The sequence below is a fragment of the Cetorhinus maximus genome, chromosome 2 (assembly GCF_964194155.1).
Source record: "Cetorhinus maximus chromosome 2, sCetMax3.hap1.1, whole genome shotgun sequence".
Lineage (NCBI taxonomy): Eukaryota > Metazoa > Chordata > Chondrichthyes > Lamniformes > Cetorhinidae > Cetorhinus > Cetorhinus maximus.
In genome coordinates this window covers 206141859-206164097 of record NC_135880.1, presented here as the reverse complement: position 1 = coordinate 206164097, position 22239 = coordinate 206141859, and the positions used below count along the sequence as shown (strand labels likewise).

Sequence of the window (22239 nt, the reverse complement as noted above, 5' to 3'; positions counted from 1 at the left end):
ACTCAGATCAAGTTTGTACATTGAAGTCACAATCTTTTGCAGAAAGCTGGCGTATGCTAAATATTTTGTGAAGCTGTGTTGCTTTGAGTGTTTGCTGGAGCCACAGGACAGTAGGTCAGGCTAAAGAGGTGTGTTGGTTTGTTACTTTCCTCATAAAGTATTGCATTGTAAGTGGAGTTTTATTAACCATAAGACAATGTATAAATGAAACCTAAAATATAGGTAATAATATAAAAGCTGAATGGGGGAAGATTTACGCTGCTCGCTATGTTAGAGGTTCATGAAAAGATTGACTTCCAGTTGCCATTACTAACATAAAAATTTTCGTACATAGGAATAGGAGGCCATTCAGAACCTCATGCCTACTCCACCATTCAATTATACCATGGCTGATCTGTGCCTCAACTCCATTTACCCACCATAGCTCTACATCTCTTGATTTCCCAGCAAAAATCTATCAATTGTCTTGAAAGTTCAATTATACCAAGATCCACAGCCTTTTGGGGAAGGAATTTCAGATTTCTCCTACTGTTCATGTGAAGAAGCATTTCCTAATTTCCCTCCTAAAAGGTCTGGCTCAAATCTTAGGATTTTCAATCCCCACCCTATCTACCCTCTATCTTATCGACTGCTTTTAACACTTTAAATGCCTTGATCATATCGATGCTCACTCTTCTATGTTCCAAGGAATACAAGTCAATACGTATTCATAATTGTATCCTCTAAGCCACAGTATCATTCTGGTGAAAGGATATTTTATACAGAACTTGGAATGCTCTACCACAAGTGGCAGAGCCTGTAACATTGATTGAAATGGTATTGCATAAGCATTTTAAAGATTAATATAAATGGACACAGGAAAGGGACAAGAAAATACATTTTGAATGAACAACTCCAGTTGATGAGCTAGTATAAGCACAGAAACTATGAACTGAATGGCCTGTACTGTAATTTCCATGATTTCTATAGCAATGGTTAAGTTTCCTCTTAAAGGATATAAATACCTATTTATACACAGTTGGCTTGTATTACAACAGTGCAGTAACACGGATGTAGCTAACCCCTCCAACTCATATTCCCCAACTTCCACCCCAAACATGCCCTATATTTTTACCATCACTTACAAGAATTTGTACTAGCACCACTAAGTTAGCCTGAGGTGGATCATGCATTGAAGGGGCCATTTTGTGTCTTGCAACTGACAATTGGTGTTGCTGCAAGTTGAACTGTTTGACACTTTAGAAGCCTGCCAGGACTGAGCTGAAACTTTTGGTTAGTTCTGCAAAAAGTGCTATTTTTGAACGGACATGGATCTCTCAGTGGGAGTTCCTCTATTCCTGTGTTATGAAGAGGAGGCGGATGAGGAAGAGGGCTGGATTGGTGGCACCCAGAATGAGACATTGCAGTAAGCATTTGTTTCTGCTTTATGGGGAAGAATTTTTCGTCCCGCCAGCGGGCACGTGCCCGATCCGAGTGGGAGTGAAATAGTGCGCAGTGACGTCGGGCATCGCACTCTCGCGATCTTTCGGTAAGCAGGAGCGCATGAGAGGCGGCAACGCGTCCGCCAACAAGTAAGAGGCCTATTAAGGCCCTTAAGCAATTAACTAATTTGTATTTTTCGTTGCCCGCTTAACCATTCGGCTGGCGGGTGGGCAGCAAGGCCAAGCGGCCTTTGCATATTTAACGAAACCTCATCCCCGGGTGGAATGAGGTTTCCAATAGTTAATTAAAAAAATTTTAAATTTTTAACATCAGTTTTTACATGTCCCTCTTCATGTGACTGAGTCACATGTGGGAACACATTTATATCATTTGTAAAATTTTTATTTCTGTATTTAAAATCCTTCAGCTCCCTGAGGCAGCCCTGTGCCTTCAGGGAGCTGTCAGTGCGCGCTCTCCCACACATGCTCAGGCTTCAGCGCTCGCGCTCCTCCCGCCCCCCCCACCCCGGCAGCTCTGAGCTTCTCAGCGTGTCTTTCACATTGGCTGGGCCGTTAATTGGCCAGCCAGCGTGAAATTGCAGTCGGGGCCCAATCGCGGGTGGCAATCCATTTCGCTGCCACCCCTGGACCTGCCCACCCACCGAGGGGAAAATCTTGCTCATGGCTCGGTTGACTTTTAATTCTCCACATAAACGGGCTAACAAGCCGCTCAGTTAAAGGCCAATTAGGGATGGGCAACAAATGCTGACCTTGCCAGCAATGCCCACATCCCATGGAAGAATAAAGGGAAAAAAAATCCACTCAACTTTGTTTGATTTTCCAAAATTCCCTAGATTCGAGAACTGTCCCAGTGGATTGGAAGAGAGGTGAACATGATCCACCTAAACTTACATCCAAATAAAAAAATCAGTTTTTCCTATTTAATGTTGTATAAAAGTAAATGTGGGATTTTGAATGTTTCAACACTGGCTTTAGATAGGAGATGCCACAGGTGTAACTCCCCATTATGATCAAATTCACATTTATATGCATGGAATTTGTTGACTTCCAATAGTAGATTAGTAACAAAATATCTTGAAGCCCTCCATGGTAAATCACTTTGCTGTTACAGGCTGCTGAAAGTTGAATGCGATGCAGTGCTGCATTCGACTAGGCTGTGTTTAATATGCAGAGAAGTGGGTCAAAGAAGTGACTACAGTGAAAACTGGCTGGTTTGACAGAATTGGGCTCTAAGGAAATGGCTTCTGAAGCACATATTTAGATTTATGGCATTATATTCAGATTGACCAATATCTGAACGTGAATGCCTGTCAAAAATGCACAGCACTGTAGACATATTAATTGCAAATAGACAGTACATGAAGGAGAAATCAGATGAAAAGCTGCAGGATTGTTGAGGGCATAAACCACTGATGGGGAAAGTCCTTTTACAGTGTCCTTTTCCTATAGGAAACTGATTCCAGTTGCACTATAGCTAATGCAGCACGGATGTCTTCAGTGACACGAAGTTATTTTTCCCTATGCTGCTAAAGGCAAGATGCAGATAAACATAAATAATCATGTCCCAAAACATGAACTAATGCGTGCTATTGCTCTGCTGGCCATGGGCAATCTGTGCACTCGGTCTGCCAGTACAAATCGACACTGCCTCGTCTGCACTGTAGCTCTGCGCAGATTGTACACTGACATTGGAAAAGATCCATGGCCCATGAAAAGAGCCATTGCGCCATTTCAGCAGTTCCACGTCCGCAGTTATTTTGGTGATGTGCTGGTGCTCTGAACTCTGCCCGGCTTTTTTAATGGGTGGTTGGTCGGGGTGGGGAGGTGGGGGGGGGGCAGTCGTGGTGGGGGGAGCAGGGGGTGCAGAGCAATAGGTGGCAAAACATAGAAGTGACACTGAAAATTACAGTCACGACAGCCCCTATTTTTTTTTTAAAAAGACATTTCAAACTAACAACCAGAAAGTCATAGGACAGGTGCCTACCATATGCTTCCTCGGAGCACTACTTTCCATTGAGACAGTGGGAGTGCAGAATCCACCCCGAACTTGCGCATGGACAGCGATAACATCTAGGGGGTAATTTTATGATTTCCTGCAAGGTGAACAGCTATCCGCCCATTTTACACCCCGCTCGATTTTCCTGTCCATTGGCAGGCAGGGTGTACAACAGGCGGACGACTCGGTCGCATCAGTTTTCCTGCTGAGTGATGGGGGTGAGGGGGTTTATTTAACCCCCTCTGTTACAATGGTGACTGCACTTCAAAAATGTTTCATTTGCCGTAAAGCATCCGGGACAACATGAGGCGCTGAAAGGCGCTTTATAAATGCAAGTTCTTTCCTTGACACGGTCACAAAATGCTAGAGATGCGTGATGCTCGTGTGAATCATAAAATCATACAGTGCAAAAGAGGCCATTCAGCCTGCCATACCTGTGCCAGTTCTTTGAAAGAGCTATCCAATTAGTCCCACCCTCCTGCTCTTTCCCCATAGCTCTGCACATGTTTCTTTTACCAATATATTCCCAATTCCCTTTTGTGCTACATGCTTCAATCAGCTCCAGTTTCTATCAGCTGAAGTACAGTCATCCCACTTCAAAGCCAACATGTCTCAGTCATTCAGTTTAGCACATAGCAGCTTTACTAACTTGTACTTGCAGATCCCCATGGTTGCTCAATTCAGTTAAAAGAGGCTGCTGGAAGCATTGTGCTTACAAGGTAGGGAAGCTGTAAATTGAAAAGAAATTTGTGAGCCCCTGCAGACAGTCCATAATTGCAGATTAGACCAGGTGCCATTAAACAAGCACCTTCTGCAATCAAAATAGGTTTGTAAAGTCTAACTTTGAGAATTTTAACCAATCCCAGTTTTGAAATAAAACAAAATATCTCTTGGAGCTCATGCATTATTTTTATTAATCAAGAATCTACCTTCAAGCATTAGCTGTTATGCATCAGAATAACCAGCCATGAGATCAGTAACAAGTCCTTGTCATTCATGGTGTCTCTGTATTAATGATGTAGTTTATCGACCGAGGGCTTGCTCAAAGGTTGAAGTAACCTACTACATTTTTCTCCATCTAATTTAACTAAAATAGAAATCGCTAAAGCCACCAGTGATTGTGAGGCTGTTCACGTAATGACTTTCACAGCAGTCAGTACAAAGGACAGTGTCTGTCTTCAGCTAGAGTGCTTTGCACTGTATTTGAAAATGTACAGTTTCAAAAAATCCTTGAGCAGCGGATCTGAAAGACAGCCTCATAAAAATGGAGGAGCTGAGGGAGACACAATGATTTCTGAGCAGCATTTCAAAAGAAAAATGCAGAAAAGGAAAACACTGTCTCCAATTGATATCCTCCACAGTTCAAAACGGCTATTTCACTTTGCTCTTCCTCTACACTCATTAAACCATTCCAGTGAGTGTTAACATCATCCTGCCTACATCAGTGGAGCATGTAACTTAATGAGCAGTTATCACAAATCTCTGCTCATCCCAGCACAAAATGCAGAGGAAAGGTTTGCACTTTCCTGTGAGTAGAATTTCATAAATACTATGGTGAGTGCTTCCTCGGTGTAATTAAATCCTGATCCTACCTGTAAAGAACTGCTTTATGATGTTGCTGTAATGAACCCCACAGAAGAAATCTTCTGCCAAGGCTTTGTGTGGATTATAGCACACTAGGAGGACCCTACATACTGGTTACATTTAATGTGCACATTTATCGCCTGGCTACACACAAGGTGCAAGTAGCTCCTTTCAATCCAAAGTTTTCCCTCTGTTGGCAGAGTACTGGAACTACATTCAATTTTGAGATGTTAGGAATTTTAGTCAAGTGCTCATATGTATCAGAAGAAAGGGGATGTTTTTGGGGCTGAGATTGTGTCCCCTGCTTCCCCTCCTCCTTCCTTGTAACAAGGTCCTTCCTCCGTTTCTCTAGTCTCCCAGGGAATACATGCAATCAGCCCAGGTTAGCTTTGCCCTGACTCACAGGAGTGATGGGTACATTAATTACATTAATTGTTCAGTATAATAGAGCCGGGGTAGGATAGTGAGGCAGTTAACTCAGTTGGCTAGATGGCTAGTGTGTGGATCAGATTAACACCAGCAGCACAGGGTTCAATCCCCACTCTGGCTGAGGCAGGCAGTGGCTCCTCACCCCTACCCGTAGTAAAATCACAGTACTTAGCCACGGTTTGGCAAATAATCACCAAGACCCTACCTTCAGGCAAGAAGAAGAGATAACAGAGCAGCTGGGATCATGAGTCTAGCATGAGTGCGAGCTACATACAACCAATTCTGCACTTCCAAACCTCCATGGGAAATGGTCTTAAAAGTAAACTATGTTCCTTCAAGCCGGAAATAAATCTGGAAGTAATTGGGAAACAAGCTTAGCTTGGCAAGAAATAAATAACCTGTATTCATATAGTGCCTTTTCTGCCCTCAGTGTATTTTGAAGTGTCCCACAAGAAATACTTGTTAAATGTAGTCACTGCGCAAGTAGGCAAATGCACAAGAAGGTCCCAAATCTGTTTATTTTCTTAAGCAGTGGCTGAAGGACAAATATTTAGCTGGATAATTCACCAATTGTTCTCAAAATTACTGCATAGGATTGTTTATGTGCAACTGAGTAGGTAGTTTAAAATGTTATCCAAAGGCAGCCCCCTTCAACAGAGCAGCACTCCCTCAGTGATATCATTGATTCTATATTTAGCTCCTTTGAAGTGGGGCTTGAACCCACAACTGCCTGACTAAGGGGCAAGAGACCTACCACTGAGCCAAGCTGACACTTCAGTAACTGTGCTGGGGGTGCCATTGTTGTTTTGGAACAGCTTGCTGTGAAACCTTGCATTCGGCACTGCCTCACTGCAGGCTCTGTGACATAGCAGTTGCAATATCAGCTGCAACTTAAACCATTGAGATGTCGATGTCATATAGATATATATTATTTTATATAATCGTGAAGACTGTCAACAGCAAGTATTGTGTACCACCACTGCACACTTCTATTTATAAAGCTTTCATATGTCACCAACAGAATAATGATAGCCCTTTGGCTTGGTCACCTGTGAAATCCTGTAACGAGTTAAATTAATTAAATTTACTGATGTATGGACCGTGTCTTTCTAATTTGCACAGATTGAGAGTCCAATGCGTTTTAATATGTTGGAGTCCAGTGATTTCGAGGGGGCAAACAACCATTCTCCAATGCGCTGCGATGCTTCCTATTTTTCCTACATTTCTGCATTGCACGTAGTTTTCAGATTTAAGTTGCATTACTAACTTTTATCATTGGCACTGATCTTTAGTATACACTGTGTAAAAGTCAGCACTGATGTGGGGGATCATCCACATGCCAATGGATCCGCTGTTGAGCCGACTCAGCCCCTCTTTGTCCCAGATATGGATTGCTCTGCACTGGTGGGTATAAACGGACCCAGTTTGCAAACTGAGGAAGCCGGACATGTGAGTGAAATGCATGCTTCTACCCAGTGTGTACTGTACATGCCAGCTTGAATTAAGCACCTCCACCATTACCAGAATTTGAACTAGTACACCAGATTTGTACCGGTGCCTACTATAGGCAATCATTAAATGGAGGATTTTTGTCACAACGTGTGCAAAAAAAAAGTTAGAAGTTAGTTAAGAATTATATGCCATAAATTTGGGCAACTGATAAATCACAAGAATGCTTCCCTCAGCATTTTCCAATGACAGGCTCCATAATTCTTAACATTTGAAATAAAACAATTACCATTATCTGTGCAATGAGGCAGCCTAGGGGCTTGTGCCCTCATTCAAAAATATCAGCTATTGCTGAATTATTTCAAGAGCGTGTCTGAATTGTGAAGTGATAACAGGCCATTTGACTAATTAAGCCGATATATAAAGCCCATGCATGATTATTGCATTTTGAATTTAGCAGCTCTCCCCCCCACCCCAACCCTATTGATCCCCTACATTAAGCAACACTAAGGCTCGGATTTTCACTGCCACATCAGGAGTGCAGATTTGGGACTTTTCTCGGCTCCACCAAGTAGACCCAGGTAAAAGTGGACTGGAAGGTCGGATTTCCGTTCCGGGGACAGGCTGCGTTAGAAGTCGGGCCCACCGCCCTGGGAATGAGTGCAGAGGCTGCCAGGTGCAGAGGTGGGTTGGGTGGGAGGCCTGCCTTTATGCACCGACACGTTGGTGAATTTATGGGAAAAAATGAACAAAACAAAACACATCCCTCCAGCCTTCACTCCTCGCACCCACACACTCCCCATGCCAATCCATGCCACCTCATGCCCCACACCCTCGCCTGTGGGCCTTCATGCCCCCAATGCTACCCTATGCCCCTCTACCCACCCCCCTATGGTCCCTCACACCTCCAGTTCCACCCTATACCCCTCTAGCCATCCACTATGGCCCCTCATACCCCCTGTGCCACCCTATGCCCCATACCGCTCCCTATGGCCCCATACTCCCTATGCCATCCTATGTCCCTACCCTATGACCAGAGCCTCTCCATCTGTGTGAAAATTTAGGCCTATGTTAATCCTTTCACCCCTCCCCTTATAGAATTGTTGAATCATATAGCACAGAAAGAGGCAATTTGTCCCAATGTACCTGTGTTGGGTCTTTGTAAGAGTTTTCCTATTAGTCCCACTGCCCTGTTACTTTCCCATAGCCCTGCAATTTTGACCCTTTCAAATATTTGCCTAATTCCATTGAGCTCTTGTAGGGGAAAAATTGCTCAGATCTCTAAGTTTTGCTGCACTGTAATCCCATTCAGAAAGAAGAGGTTTGTGGTTTTGCTACAGATTGCTTCCCGTTGTATATATTTATATGGACTGATTATCCAACCAAAGTCTGGACATCAGTAAATAAGGGTTTAATTATGGCATATAACTCTTTTTCAAATTTAGGTCTCAAGGTGAATTAATTGATCAAGATTTGCATTTAACAAAGATTAGGAATGAATGCTTCCTCCCTAACAGCTAATATTGGTCACTTCATTCAAAAAGAGTGCCTTAAAAGGCCCAGGATGATAAACAGTCAGTGAATTGGTGAAGAAGGGAGATGATCTTTGGAAGTTGGAATTGGATTACAATATAAGGAAGTTTGGTATTTTCAATGTTGAATGCCATTTCTCAGCTGGGAATTGTTAGTGTTGCTGTAGATACTGAGTGGGGAAAAATGTGTCAGGCACACTTTTACAATTAGTGAGTTTAGGAGAGGTTTGAAGGAAGTGTATTCTCATCAATTAAATGAGCTGCTGAAAAGGTAAACCACATTTCTTCACTGTATTGGATTATGATTTCAATGCTGTTTCATTCCACAAGACCTGTTTCACCCTCAAACTGCAGTCTGACCTGAAAATGCACCTGGCTGCAAAGCAGACGCTAACTATCCAGTTCTGTATTTGCCACAGGGTAAAGAGGGCTATGCTGGGACCCCATGACTGGCTTTCACTGCCTGTATCCACAGGCCTTACCTGGCTGCTGGTGGAGGGCCTGGAGCCTGAGACCGCATACCAGTTCAGTGTGCTAGCACAGAATAAACTGGGCACAGGGCCCTTCAGTGAAGTCATCACTGTGAACACACTGGGTGAGTAAAATTATATTCAGTGTAAGTGTGCACTACTAACCCATCAGTTCTGGAATGTTGTTTTAGCTCCATGTCAATAAATTCCATAAGTTTTAAAATCTCAAATGTTATGAACCCTTATATGCATATTGATTTTTTTTAAAGCCACCGTGCATGACCATATTGCCATAAGTATCCATTAGTACTACCATTGTTGGAACATGGTACCCTGGCTCCGATACTAAATTTATACTCATTGAAAAGGAGAGCACTGCAGATGCTGGAAATCTGAAATAAAACAGAAAATACTGGAAATATTCACCAGGACAGGCAATATCTGGGGAGAAAGAAACAGAGTTAATGTTTCAGGTTAATAATCTTTCATCATAGTTCATGATGACAAGCACGGCTTCGGGGCCACTATATGGTTCCCAACACTTGCAGAAAAATTCAGCTCTATATTGGTTGAGAAAGTGGTTAAAAAGGCTTATGGGATTCTGGACTTTACAAAAAGAGGCATAAAGGCTAAAAGCAAGGAAGTTATGAAGAAATAAAAACAAAAAGTGCCGAAAAGACTTAGCAGGTCTGGCAGCATCTGTGGAGAGAGAATCAAAGTTAACACTTCATGTCCAATATGACTCTTCTTCAGAACTTAAGAACCTTTGTAAAATACTAGATTGACCTCAACTGGACGATTGTGTCCAATTCTGGGCATAAGACATTAGGAAGGATGTGAAGGCTTTACACAGGATGCAGAAAAGATTCACAAGAATGATTTCAGGGACAAGGGACTTCAGTTACCTGGATACAAAGCTGGGGTCGTTCTCCTAGAGGAGAGAAGGTTAAGTGGACATTTGATAAAAGTGTACAAAATTGCGTAGTGTCTAGACAGAATAGATAGGGAAAAATTGCTCCCATTGGTGGAAGCATCAAGAATCAGAGGACACCAATGTAAAATGATTGGCAAAAGAACCAAACACGACATGAGGAAAAGCTTTTTTATTCACTGAGTGGTTAGGATCCGGAATACGCTGCCTGAAAAGGTTGGTGGAGATATAATCGGGGCTTTCAGAAGGGAATTGGATAAGCAGCTGAAGTGAAAAAAATAGCAGGACTACAGGAAAAGGGCAGGGGAGTGGGATTAGCTAAATTGCTCTTGTAGAAAGCTGGCATGGGTTCAATGGGCCAAATAGCCTCCTTTTGTGCTATGACCATTCTGAGACTCTATTCTATGATTATCACTTGGACAAAGGGGAGGTTAGAAGAAATGTTTTCATTCAGAGAATTATTAGAAATTAAATGCTTCACCAGAGGTGATATTGAGTCCGAGACTATAACATTATTTAAAAGGAACTTGGATATGGAAAATATATGAAATGATGTGGGGAAAGAGTATTGGGAAGGATGGGATATAGGAATTAGTGCAGATACTAGCACAGATACAGTGGGCTGAATGGCCTCTTTCGGTGCTCTAATTTCTATAAGGACTGCTCTTATTGTTTTCAATGGAAAATGAATTATTAACAAGGTGCACCTCCAATGCTGAATCACGTAATAGAGGAGTTGCTGGCTTAAAAATTAAAATTGTTCAAACAAAAAAATTGCAAAATAATGAATACTAACACACAAATGCCAGGATGTTTATTACCTTGAATTAATACAAATAATGGATAGATCTTTGCACAAATGATATGCCCACGATCATAGCATTACACCTCAGAGAACTGTAGCTCTGGAGATTAAGTATTTGAACTTATGTTTGGCATCAGTGAAGATGCAAAATATTTGAGTGCTCATAATGACAAAGATGTAATAATGGAGCTCAGGGTATGTGTACAGCTAGTCTTGACTCAGCAATTCAACTGTTACTACTTCCTTAGCGTGTTTAATTTGCTTACTCACATCAATTGGCAACGTGTGCCAATGATACTGAACACATTATAAAGTGTATCTAAATCCTATGTTAACAGTGTTGTGACATTGGTCCGTGATTGGAGGTTTAATAGGGATTATCAGGATAACATTTCCCAGAATTGTACACACTTAACATTTAATAACGTGGAGTGCAACGACCTGACTGCATTACTCATCAGATAAGTTTTGCTATGTTTTCTTAATTAAAGCAAATAAACCATAAGCAAGGCTCAGGAAAGAATAAATTGGGACATAATTTCCACAAGAGCTCAATCTGTTCTCTAGTGTCCATGAATTGACAAGCTAGGGCAGGATTCATTTGGCAGGTTCAGAAATTGCATTTACCTTCACCGCCAACACTCCGTCTCCCTCACCACCCCCTGTACACCCTGTCCCTATGCCCCCCCCACCGCACAAAATTGTGTAAATAATGCCTATTTGAAATGTATTTTTTTCTATGCTCACAACATCCATTTATAACATTATCAATTAATTTCAACAGCTTTCTGTGCAAATATAAAGCAATTGCAAATGGATGAGGCGATGGCATAGTGGTATTGTCACTGGGCTAGTAATCCAGAGACCCAGAATAATGCCCTGTGGACCTGGATTCACATCCCACCATGGCAGATGGTAGAATTTGAATTCAGTAAAATTCTGGAATTAAAAGTCTAATGATGACCATCAAACCATTGTTCATTGTTGTAAAAACCCAACTGGTTCACTAATGTCCTTTACGGGAGGAGTTCTGTTGTCCTTACCTGGTCTGGCCTACATGTGACTGCAGACCCACAGCGATGTGGTTGGCTCTTAAATACCCTCTGAACAAGGGGCAATTAGGGGTGGCCAATAAATGCTGGCCTAGCCAGCGACACCCACATCCCATGAATGAACAAAAAAAAAAGTGCCTGGCACACCTTAAGGAAGTTACAATATGTCACAGGCAATAAATATTTTTGAACTGTAATGACTGTTGTAATATAAGAAATGTGGCAGCCAACTTTCTCAAAGCAAAGTCCCACATACCATAGAGATAAATGACTAGATAATCTATTTCAGTGATGTTGCAGAGAGATAAATATTAGCCAAGACTGCAGGAGACATCCCCTGCTCAAGCTCAAATAGTGCTAAGGTATATTTAATATCCTTCCAAGAGGGCAGCAATCAGTTTAATATCCAGAAGCTAGCACCTCTGATAATACAGCCTGAATTATGTGCTCAAACCTAGGATTGAACCCATGATTTTCTGTCTCTGATGGGTAACTGATACTAGTGAGCCAAAGCTGATAACTAAATATCCAAGAGTATTCCGTAGCTTTTCTCCAGAGTTTTATTCAGTGTTCACACAGTCTTTAGAAAAGCTTGTCCCAATATGCTATAATCCAGGAATTGAAAAGGTTTCCTCTGAAAGTTAGGTTGGTATTGAATTCTGTGCTTCAACTTAGGAGAGTCACATTGGCTTAATGTGCCAATCGCCTCTTATCTGTTCCCTGTGGTTCTCAATCCTTCCACCAAAGGAAATGGTTTCTCCCTATCTTCCCTGCCCACCCCCCATGATTTTGAACACCTCTATCAAATCTCCTCTCAACCTTCTCTTCTCCGCAGAGAACAGTCCAACTTTTCCAATCTTTTTACATAACTGAAGTTCTTCATCCCTGAAACCATTATGATGAATCTTTTCTGCACTCTCTCTAAAGGCTTCAGATCTTTCCCAGAATGTGGTGCCCAGAACTGGATGCAATACTTCAGATGTTCTATACAGATTTAACATAACTTCCTTGCTTTTGTATTCCATGCCCCTATTGAAGAAGCCCAGGATCCCATATGCTTTATTAACCACGCTCTCAACCTGTCCTGCCACCTTCAATGATTTATGCACATACACATCCAGGTCCTTCCACACGTGCACCCCTTTAGAATTGTACCCTTTATTTTATATTGTGTCTCTTTGACTTCTTCCTACCAAAATAAATCACTTCACATTTCCCCGCATTCAATTTTCATCTGAAACTTGTCCACCCGTTCCATCAACCTGTCTATGACCTATTGAAGTTCTACACTATCTAGGTCATTCATAAATATCTGGAAGAGCAGGGGTCCTAACACCAATTACTAGGGAACTCCACTTCCTTCAGCCTGAAAAGCAACCATTCAACACTACTCTCTGATCCCTGTTACCAAATCAATTTTGTATCCATGTTGCTACTATCCCTTTTATTCTGTGAGTTCTAACTTTGCTCACTAGCCTGTTGTGTGGCACTTTATCAGATGTTTTTTGGAAATCCATGTACACCACATCACTAGCATTGTCCTCATCAACCCTCTCTGTTACCTCATCAAAAAATTCAAGCAAGTTAGTAAAACTTGATTTGCCCTTAATAAGTAAATGCTTCATTTCCTTAATGAACCCACATGTGCCCAAGTGGCTATTAATTTTGTCCCATTTTATTGTTTCTAGAGGCCTTCCCACTACCGAAGTTAAGCTCACTGGCCTGTAGTTGCTGGGCTTATCTTTACACCCTTTTTTGAACAAGGGTGTAAGATTTGCAATTCTCCAGTCCTCTGGCACCACCCCTGAGTCTAAGGAAGACTGGAAAATTATGGCCAGTACTTCTGCAATTTCCACTTTCACTTTCTACAGTGTCCTTAGGTGCATCTCATCCGGTCCTGATGCCTTAGGTGCATCTCATCTGGTCCTGATCCCAACTTATTGCACACTCCTCCCAATCTGCCTCACAGTGACCCTGACCTGCTTCAAAAACCTCCCGGTCTGTTTCGCAGTGACACCGGCCTGTTTCACATTTCTCCTGGTCTGCTTTACAGTGATACTGACCTGCTGCACACTCCTCCCTGCCTGCTTCATAGTGGTCCTGACCTGCTTCACACCCTCCCAGTCTGCTTCACAGTGACCCTGACCTGCTTCACAGTGACCCTGACCTGCTTCACAAACCTCCCGGTCTACTTCACAGTGACCCTGATCTGCTTCACAAACCTCCCGGTCTGCTTCACAGTGACCCTGATCTGCTTCACAAACCTCCCAGTCTGCTTCACAGTGACCCTGATCTGCTTCACAAACCTCCCGGTCTGCTTCACAGTGACCCTGATCTGCTTCACAAACCTCCCGGTCTGCTTCACAGTGACCCTGATCTGCTTCACAAACCACCCGGTCTGCTTCACAGGGACCCTGATCTGCTTCACAAACTTCCCAACTTGCTTCACAGTCCTCCCGGTCTGCTTCACAGTGACCCCAACCTGTTCCACATTCCTCCCGGTCTGCTTCACAGTGATCCTGACTTCCTGCACACTCCTCCCTGTCTGCTTCACAGTGATCAACTGGACCATTCGTGAGGACATATCAAAGGTGAGAGATATAACTGCTATCATGGGATAAGCATGCCTCCCATCAAACAATCATGCCCCAACATTGACTTTCATATCTTTAGACATTAACTTTGTTCTGGGTCTTGCCTTGTAGGAACGACAATTGAAATATTATTTAGTGTTGTGTGGTGTGTGTCAGTGCCCAAAATCTGAGTTACAGTTTGGAACTGGGCAGAGTTCACCAAATGACACCAAGCATACTGTCTGAGAGCCACACTTAGATTTCTGTTCTCAGTTGTGTCCTCTTTCATCCCTTCCTCTTTTGAAGGTGGCATCTTTAGCTGCAGTTCCACAGAGTTTTACCGGCTTACTCAGATGTGGGAGCCTAGGCGATGAGGTTTGGCAGAATTTTTGAAAATGTCGGGCAAGTTCCACAACTGTGCCAATTCCTTCCTGTACTCAATGCCAACATGCATTAAGTAGGGGGGATTTTTCCCTTTCTAAGACATTGAGGGAAATTTGAACCCCAATTGAGATTGGGTAACAGGCTGAAGACCCAGATGGAAACTGGATTTTTGTGGTCTACGCAGCTCAGAACTACACCACACGACTACACCAAGGGACAATGGTGGTGTAGTGGCAATGTCACTGGACTAGTATTTCGGAGGCCTAGGCTGATACACTGGGGGCATGGGTTTAAATCCTACCATGGCAGCTGGTGTAATTTAAATTCAATCAATAAATCTGGAATATAAAGCTAGTCTCAGTGACGATGACCATGGAACTATCACTGATTGTTGTAAAACCCCATCTGGTTCACTAATGTCCTATAGGGAAGGAAGTTTTCCATCTTACCCAGTCTGGCCTGCTCGTGACTCCAGACGCTCAGCAGTGTGGTCAACTCTGAAATGGCCTAGTAAGCCACTTAGTACAAGGGCAGTTAGGGATGGGCAGCAATGCTGGCTTTGTCAGCATGTCCCATGAAAAAATAAAGAAGAAAAAATACGTTTAACTGACCGAGAGCTTGGGAGGCATACTAGACTTCGATTTTTCTCTTTCTTATATGAAAGCTTCCTAAAAAGCTGAATTACAACGGCTCAGAACTTTATACACTTGCCTTGTTTTTAAATAAAATTAAAGCCAAGAGTACAATTGTGTAAACCCGTCAGACAGCAAAGTGTTAGGAGAAAAGTTCAAGTCAATTTAAATTAACTTGAACACCGATGATCCAATACAAACAAGCAAAAATCCTGCTCGGTCATCACTGATTTAACCCCCAGCCACCAGTGACATTGACTATTTATGAATAGAGGCCCATGGAGAATCGGGAAGCAAAACCATATGGGTGCAAATATGTGAACAATAATGGGTTTCTAAGCAGCGAAATGAGTAATGCATGTCAGGGGCTGTGCATTGACCATCAGCTTCAGTGGATGCTTGGTGATACCTGCAGCGGAAGAGTTTATCATCTTGATTATTCTTTCAGCTTTCCCTGTTACGACCCGAGAACCACTGGTGCTGCTTTCTCCACCAAGGTGCCTAACAGCCAATCGAACACACCAAGGAGTGTTGCTATCTTGGCTCTCACCGGCCAACCATAGCTATCCGATCGATCATTATATCATGGAATTCCGTCTGGGAGATAGGTGGGAGATTCTAGATGAAGCAATACCAGGGACTGAAACTGAGCTGCTGACCAAGGAGTTATCTCTGGTAAGTCATTGCCAATCCACTCCTGAAATGATCTTAATAAAATTCCTGGTGGCTCGATGAATAGAGCAAATATTTTGACGGGAAGTTTAAATAATGCGGAGTGCTTCATACGTTAATATTTTCCTCTCAATCATCCTAAAATTATTTTCAATTAGCAAGCAAAGTTATACACATATTTTTAATGCCACTTGCAATCAGCTGTTTCAGAGGTTTAGTACAGAAAGGAGCCTGCTGGAATATTGGGCACCTTGGCTAGTCTCAAGTCCTGAAGAGGAGAGGCCAACGTGTAGGGAACCAGAGTGGCAGTGGATTGGGTTTCGTAGAACTTGGAGAAGCACTGTTGCACCTCCTGGTCCCACAAAAATAACCAGAAACTTGGCTGTCAGCTCCTCTTTGGCTGGATCGGCTGCTGATGCTGGGCAGACCATGTGCAGCCCAGGCTCTGCACTGTACTCCGCGAACATGGTGATCAGGCTGCTCTGTACATCATTTCAAATGAGCCAGTCACCTGACTCAGGTGGGCTTCCAGGACACCCAGCAGTAGGCCCAAGGGAAGATTGTAGCAGCCAGAACAACGATGGGAACAGGTGAGTCATTCCCCAACTTCTTTGGGGCTAGAGTTGCCAACCTGTTTCTATGCAGAAAAGCCTCAAAATCTATTGCTTTGAGTCTACCACAGATAACCTGCCCAATATTCTGAAGGGAGTTCATGAGTGCTGGTCCACATAGAAAACTAAGTTGAACTGGTTCTGCACCCACCTGCAGGCTAACCCCGTTTCCATGCTGACATAAGGCAAAATGACACTGCAAAGGCTTGCTATTGTGCCTGCTGCAGTGTATTTAGAGGCAGGGAGGAACAAAGAACATAGGAATTGCTCGACAATCACAAACCAAGGTCCATCTAGTTTGCCTTTGACAGGCCCATAATACAATAATAGCATCAAGAACCTTAGCATCAGTCTCTAGAGAGGTCAGACTGAGAGAGGTGTCTTGGGCCAACTATGTTTAAAAAAAGTTAAATATTTATTACAAAACATAGTTTTTTCCTTCTTCGTTGCCTAGATAGTAATATAAAGGATGAATCATTTCACTTTCAAGCTTATTCCGCCATTGAATGAGTTCATGGCTGATCTCCAGCCTAAATTCATCTAACAGTCTTTTCCCAATATCCCTTTATACCTTTGGTTAACAAATATCTACCAATCTTGGATTTAAATCAACAACTGATCTAGCAACAATTGCCGTTTGCAGAAGAGAATTCCAACCTTCCATCACTTTTTGCTCTTATAATTGTTCCCTAATTTTACTCCTAAAAAATGATCTGACCCTAATTTTCAGCATATACTCCTATACCTAGATGCCCCAACCAGTGATAAGAGTTTCCCTCTATCTACCCTATCTGTTCCCGTTGGTATCTTAAAAACTTTGATCAAACCATCCCTTAGCTTTCTAAATTCCAGGGAATACAACCCTAGTTTGTGTAATCTCTCCTTGTAATTTAATCCTAGCAGTCCAGGTATCTTTCTTTTTTGTTCATTCATGGGATGTGGCTGTCACTGGCTAGGCCAGCATTTATTGCCCATCCCTAATTTCCCCTGGGAAGGTGGTGGTGAGCTGCCTTCTTGAAACGCCACAGTCCGTGTGGTGTAGGTACACCCACAGCGCTGTTAGGGAGGGAGTTCCAGGATTTTGGCCCAGCGACAGTGAAAGAACGGCAATGTAGTTCCAAGGCAGGATGGTGAGTTGCTCGGAGGGGAACTTCCAGCTGGTGGTGTTCCCATGTGTCTGCTGCCCTTGTCCTGGATGGTGTCAAGTTTCTTGAGTGTTGTTGAAGTTGCACTCATCTAGGCAAGTGGAGAGTATTCCACCATACTCCTGACTTGTGCCTTGTAGATTGTGAACAGGCTTTGGGGAGTCAGGAGGTGAGTTACTCGCCACTGGATCCCTAGCCTCTGACCCGCTCTCATAGCCACTGTATTTATATAGCTATTCCAGTTCAGTTTCTGGTCAATGGTAACCCCCAGGATGTTGATAGTGGGGGATTGTAATGGTAATACCATTGAATGTCAAGGGGCGATAGTTAGATTTTCTCTTGTTGGAGATATTCATTGCCTGGCACTTGTGTGGCGCAAACGTTACTTGCCACTTGTCAGCCCAAGACTGGATATTGTCCAAGCCTTGCTGCATTTGACCGTGGACTGCTTCAGTATCTGAAGTGTCACGAATGGTGCGGAACATTGCGCAATTATCAGCGAACGTCCCCACTTCTGATCTTATGATGGAAGGAAGGTCATTGATGAAGCAGCTGAAGATGGTTGGGCTGAGGACACTACCCTGAGGAACTCCTGCAGTGATGTCCTGGAATTGAGATGATTGACCTCCATCAACCCATAACCATTCTGGTAAATCTAAGCTGCACTCCCTCCAAGTCAATATATCCTTCCTAAGGTGTGGTGCCCAGAACTGTTCACAGTACTCCTGTTGTGCACAACCAGGGCTTTGTATAGACGAAGCATGACTTCCACTCCTTTGTAGCCTAATCCTCCAGATATAAAAGTCAACATTCCATAAGCCTTTTTGAATATTTTCTGTTCCTAACCATGACATTTTAATAATTTTTGTACCTGGACCCCCAAGTCTCTTTGGACCTCCACTGTATCCAGCATTTCATCATTTAGAAAGTACCTTGTTCAATTTTTTTTAGTTCCATCCAAAGTGACGACCTAACATTTGCCTACACTGAATCCATTCATTTAATCCACCAATATCTCCTTGTAATTTTACACTTCCATCTACACTGCTCAAAATGCCACCTATCATTCTGTTATTGGCAAATTTGGATACCTGGCTTCAATATCTAAATTATTAATAAATATAGTGAATAGTTGAGGGCCCAGCAAATCCTGTCAATTAGATGCACATTATACCTACTCTCTGTCTCCTGTTCCTCAGCAATTTTCCTAAGAAAGTCAATAATTTGCCTATAATTCATGAGCTTCAATTTAAGCTAATTGTCTCTTCTGACAGACTTTTATCAAATACCTGCTGGAAGTCTATATAAATAACATTCTTAGATATTCCCCTATCCATTAGTTTAGCCACCTCTTGAAAAAATTCAATCAGCTTGTCTGGCATGATCTACCCTTTACTAATCCATGTTGGCTCTCTCTGATCAGCTGAAAATGTTTTAAGTATTCAGTCACTTTATTCTTAATTATCTACTCTAGCAATTTCTTGACAATAGATGCTAAGCTAACTGGTTTAAATTTTCCTGATTTCGCTCTCCCCCCCCACCCCCTTTCTTAATAAGCATAATTTTCAAATCTAAAGGAATGGTCCCCAAATTGAGAAAACTTTAGAAGATTATGGTTAGACCATCTGCAATATTGCTTAAAAAAAAAGACATACTGTTTAAGATTTTTGTCTTGCACTCATCAGGACAGATTACAAGATTAACAACAATTTATACTGCATGAGAAGAGAGTGCTGATTGGCTGGCAAATAGACTCTGATTGGTAGAGTCATTGCCATGGTGAATGTAGCAGGGAACAGTTAACTGCCAAGTTATTGTTCAAATTCAAACCAGGCAGGTCGACTCTGATTGGTCAAGGTATTGTCATGTGGAATGAACCAGAGAATGGCTGTCCCCCAAGGTTTAGTTTAGTTGAAAAAGGTGCAATGTGTGGACATGCTCCTTCTGTCTGCAAAGGACAGAGCCCTGTGTGTGAATATATGTGGCTTCTAGCATGCATAAGTGAGCCACATTGCAAGCCTGACTGATAAACTTAAATTGATTTTCAGTGTAATTCTTACCTTAACTGTTGGTAATCTTGCGATCTGTCCTGATGAATGTAAGACAAAAAGCTCGGACAGCATGTCTCTTTTTTTAGCAATACTCGAGTTCTGTACTACCAAACTACTATCTGCAATATTCTTACCTATATCCTATAAAATTCTGGAATGCATTAGGGTTAGATTATCTGGTTATGGGGGTTTGTCACTTTTTACTGCCAGGTCCAGCATGCTGACATCTCCTCTACCGTAACTGCTGGTTCAAAGTAATTATTCAGCCCATCTATTATTTCCTTATTTTCATTGGCAATATCACTATTATGAGTTTATGAGGGTCCCACACTGCTCCCAACTGCCCACATTTTCCTAATATAATTGTTGAAACCTTTGTGTTGCTTTTGCTATGTCTTGCAAGTTTCTTTTTATGTTCCCTTCTTGTAGCTCTTACTGTTGTGCCATCCTTGCGCTGTTCTTTGTATCTTTCCCATTCACCAGGAACTGCGCTATTTTATGCAAATGAAAGAAATGAGGTGCAGATTATTTTTCTCTTTTTGTCAGGACTCTTGGTACGAATTTCGTGTGATGGCTGTCATGCAGGACCTGATCAGTGAGCCAAGTAACATAGTTGGGGTTTCTAGTTCAGGTGAGATGCATGTCCCTTCTAAATGATGCAAACTCTTTAGGGCTCAGTGTTAGAAATTGTTTAAATGTAAAGCCATAAATTCATCGTTGCTTACTCTTCACATATTCTCTGCTCTTTTAGATGTCTTTCCACCACCCGAAGTGCCCGAGGAAGGCCTGGCCCGTCCAGTCGTGGCTGGGATTGTCGCCACCATTTGCTTCCTGGCGGCAGCCATTTTATTCAGTACCTTGGCTGCTTGCTTTGTTAACCGGCAGCGGAAGCGGAAGAATAAGAGAAAGAGGGGTAAGTAGGAGCTGTCTTTTTGAAAGGCTTTCATTGGGAAAGTATACAAGCGACACTCAAGAGAAAGGCACTAATGCTTTCTGGAAATCACAATTTCCGCCACTCAGTGAATAAGCCTTGCGATGCTGCAAGTTGGAACACTGACGTACAGTACAAATAGAGAGAAGGACACAGCTCCATACCCTTATTCCACTGAGTTTCTGATGCTACCTAGTAAAGAACTAAGCGAAAACCAAGGGCTGAATTTTCCCTCTGGGGGTGAGAAGCAGAGGTCGGGACTATGTATTTATATATATAATTTATCTTCAGTGGGGGAGGCAGAGGCATAGTGGTATTGTCACTGGATTAGTAATCCAGAGACCCAGGGTAATGCTCTGGGACCTGGGTTCGAATCCCACCATGGCAGATGGTGGAATTTTAATTCAATAAAAACCTGGAATTAAAAGTCTAATGATGACCATGAAACCATGTCGATTGTTGTAAAAACCCATCTGGCTCACTGTGTCCCTTAGGGAAGGAAATCTGCTGTCTTTACCTGGTCTGGCCTACATGTGACTCCAATGTGGTTGACTCTTAAATGCCCTCTGAAATAGCCTAGCAAGCCCACTCAGTTGTATCAAACTGCTAAAAACAAGCCAATAAGGAATGAAACCAGACGGACCACCTGGCATCAACCTAGGCACTGGAAATGACAACAGCTTTCAGCCTTGTTGACCTCCTTACTAACATCTGGAGACTTGTGCCAAAATTAGGAGGGCTCTCACAGACCAGTCAAGCAACAGCCTGACATAGTCATACTCGCGGAATAATACCTTACCTTCATAATAATAATTCCTTCCTAGACAATGCCCCAGACGCCACCATCACCATCCCTGCGTATGTCCTGTCCCAGGGGTAGGATAGACATAGCAGAGGTGCCAGTATAGTGGTGTACAGTGGGAGGGAGTCATCAACATCAAATCTGGACCAATGAAGTCTCAGGACAAGGTCAAACATGGGCAAGGAAACCTCCTGCTGCTTACCACGTACCGTCCTCCCACAGCTGATGAAGAGCATTGAGGTGGCAAGGGAGAACAGTGCACAATGTGGAGGACTTCAATATCCATCACCAAGAGTGGCTCAGTAGCACCACTCCAGCCTGAGCTGGCTGAGTCCTAAAGGACGTAACTGCTAGACTGGGTCTGCAGCAGGTGATGAGGGAACCAACAAGAAGGGAAAACATACTTACCTCACCCTCACCAACCTGCCTGCCACAGATGCATCTGTCCATGACAGTACCGGTAAGAGTGACCACTGCACAGTACTTGTGGAGATGAGGTCCCGCCTTCAAATTGAGGAAACCCTCCATCGTGCTGTGTGGCACTACCACTGTGCTAAATGGGATAGATTTTGAACAGATCTAGCAACTCAAGACTGGGAATCCATGAGGTGCTGTGGGTCATCGGCAGCAGCACAATTGCACTCAACCACAATCTGTAGCCTCATGGCCCGGCATAATCCCCCACTCTACCATTACCATCAAGCCAGGGGCGCAACCCTGGTTCAATGAAGAGTGCAGGAGGGCATGC

At 42.9% G+C, this 22239-nt stretch overlaps 1 protein-coding gene across 1 annotated transcript in view; it reads left to right on the top strand.

Annotated features, from left to right (window-relative positions):
- The window catches only part of igsf9bb (immunoglobulin superfamily, member 9Bb), a 676902-nt gene that overhangs the window by 596686 nt on the left and 57977 nt on the right, over nucleotides 1–22239 (top strand). Inside the window, exons 13-16 of the mRNA XM_078531919.1 lie at nucleotides 8852–9027; nucleotides 15728–15954; nucleotides 20305–20389; nucleotides 20510–20671. Coding sequence (XP_078388045.1) covers nucleotides 8852–9027; nucleotides 15728–15954; nucleotides 20305–20389; nucleotides 20510–20671 — 650 coding nt within the window. The remainder of the gene's footprint in view (nucleotides 1–8851; nucleotides 9028–15727; nucleotides 15955–20304; nucleotides 20390–20509; nucleotides 20672–22239) is intronic.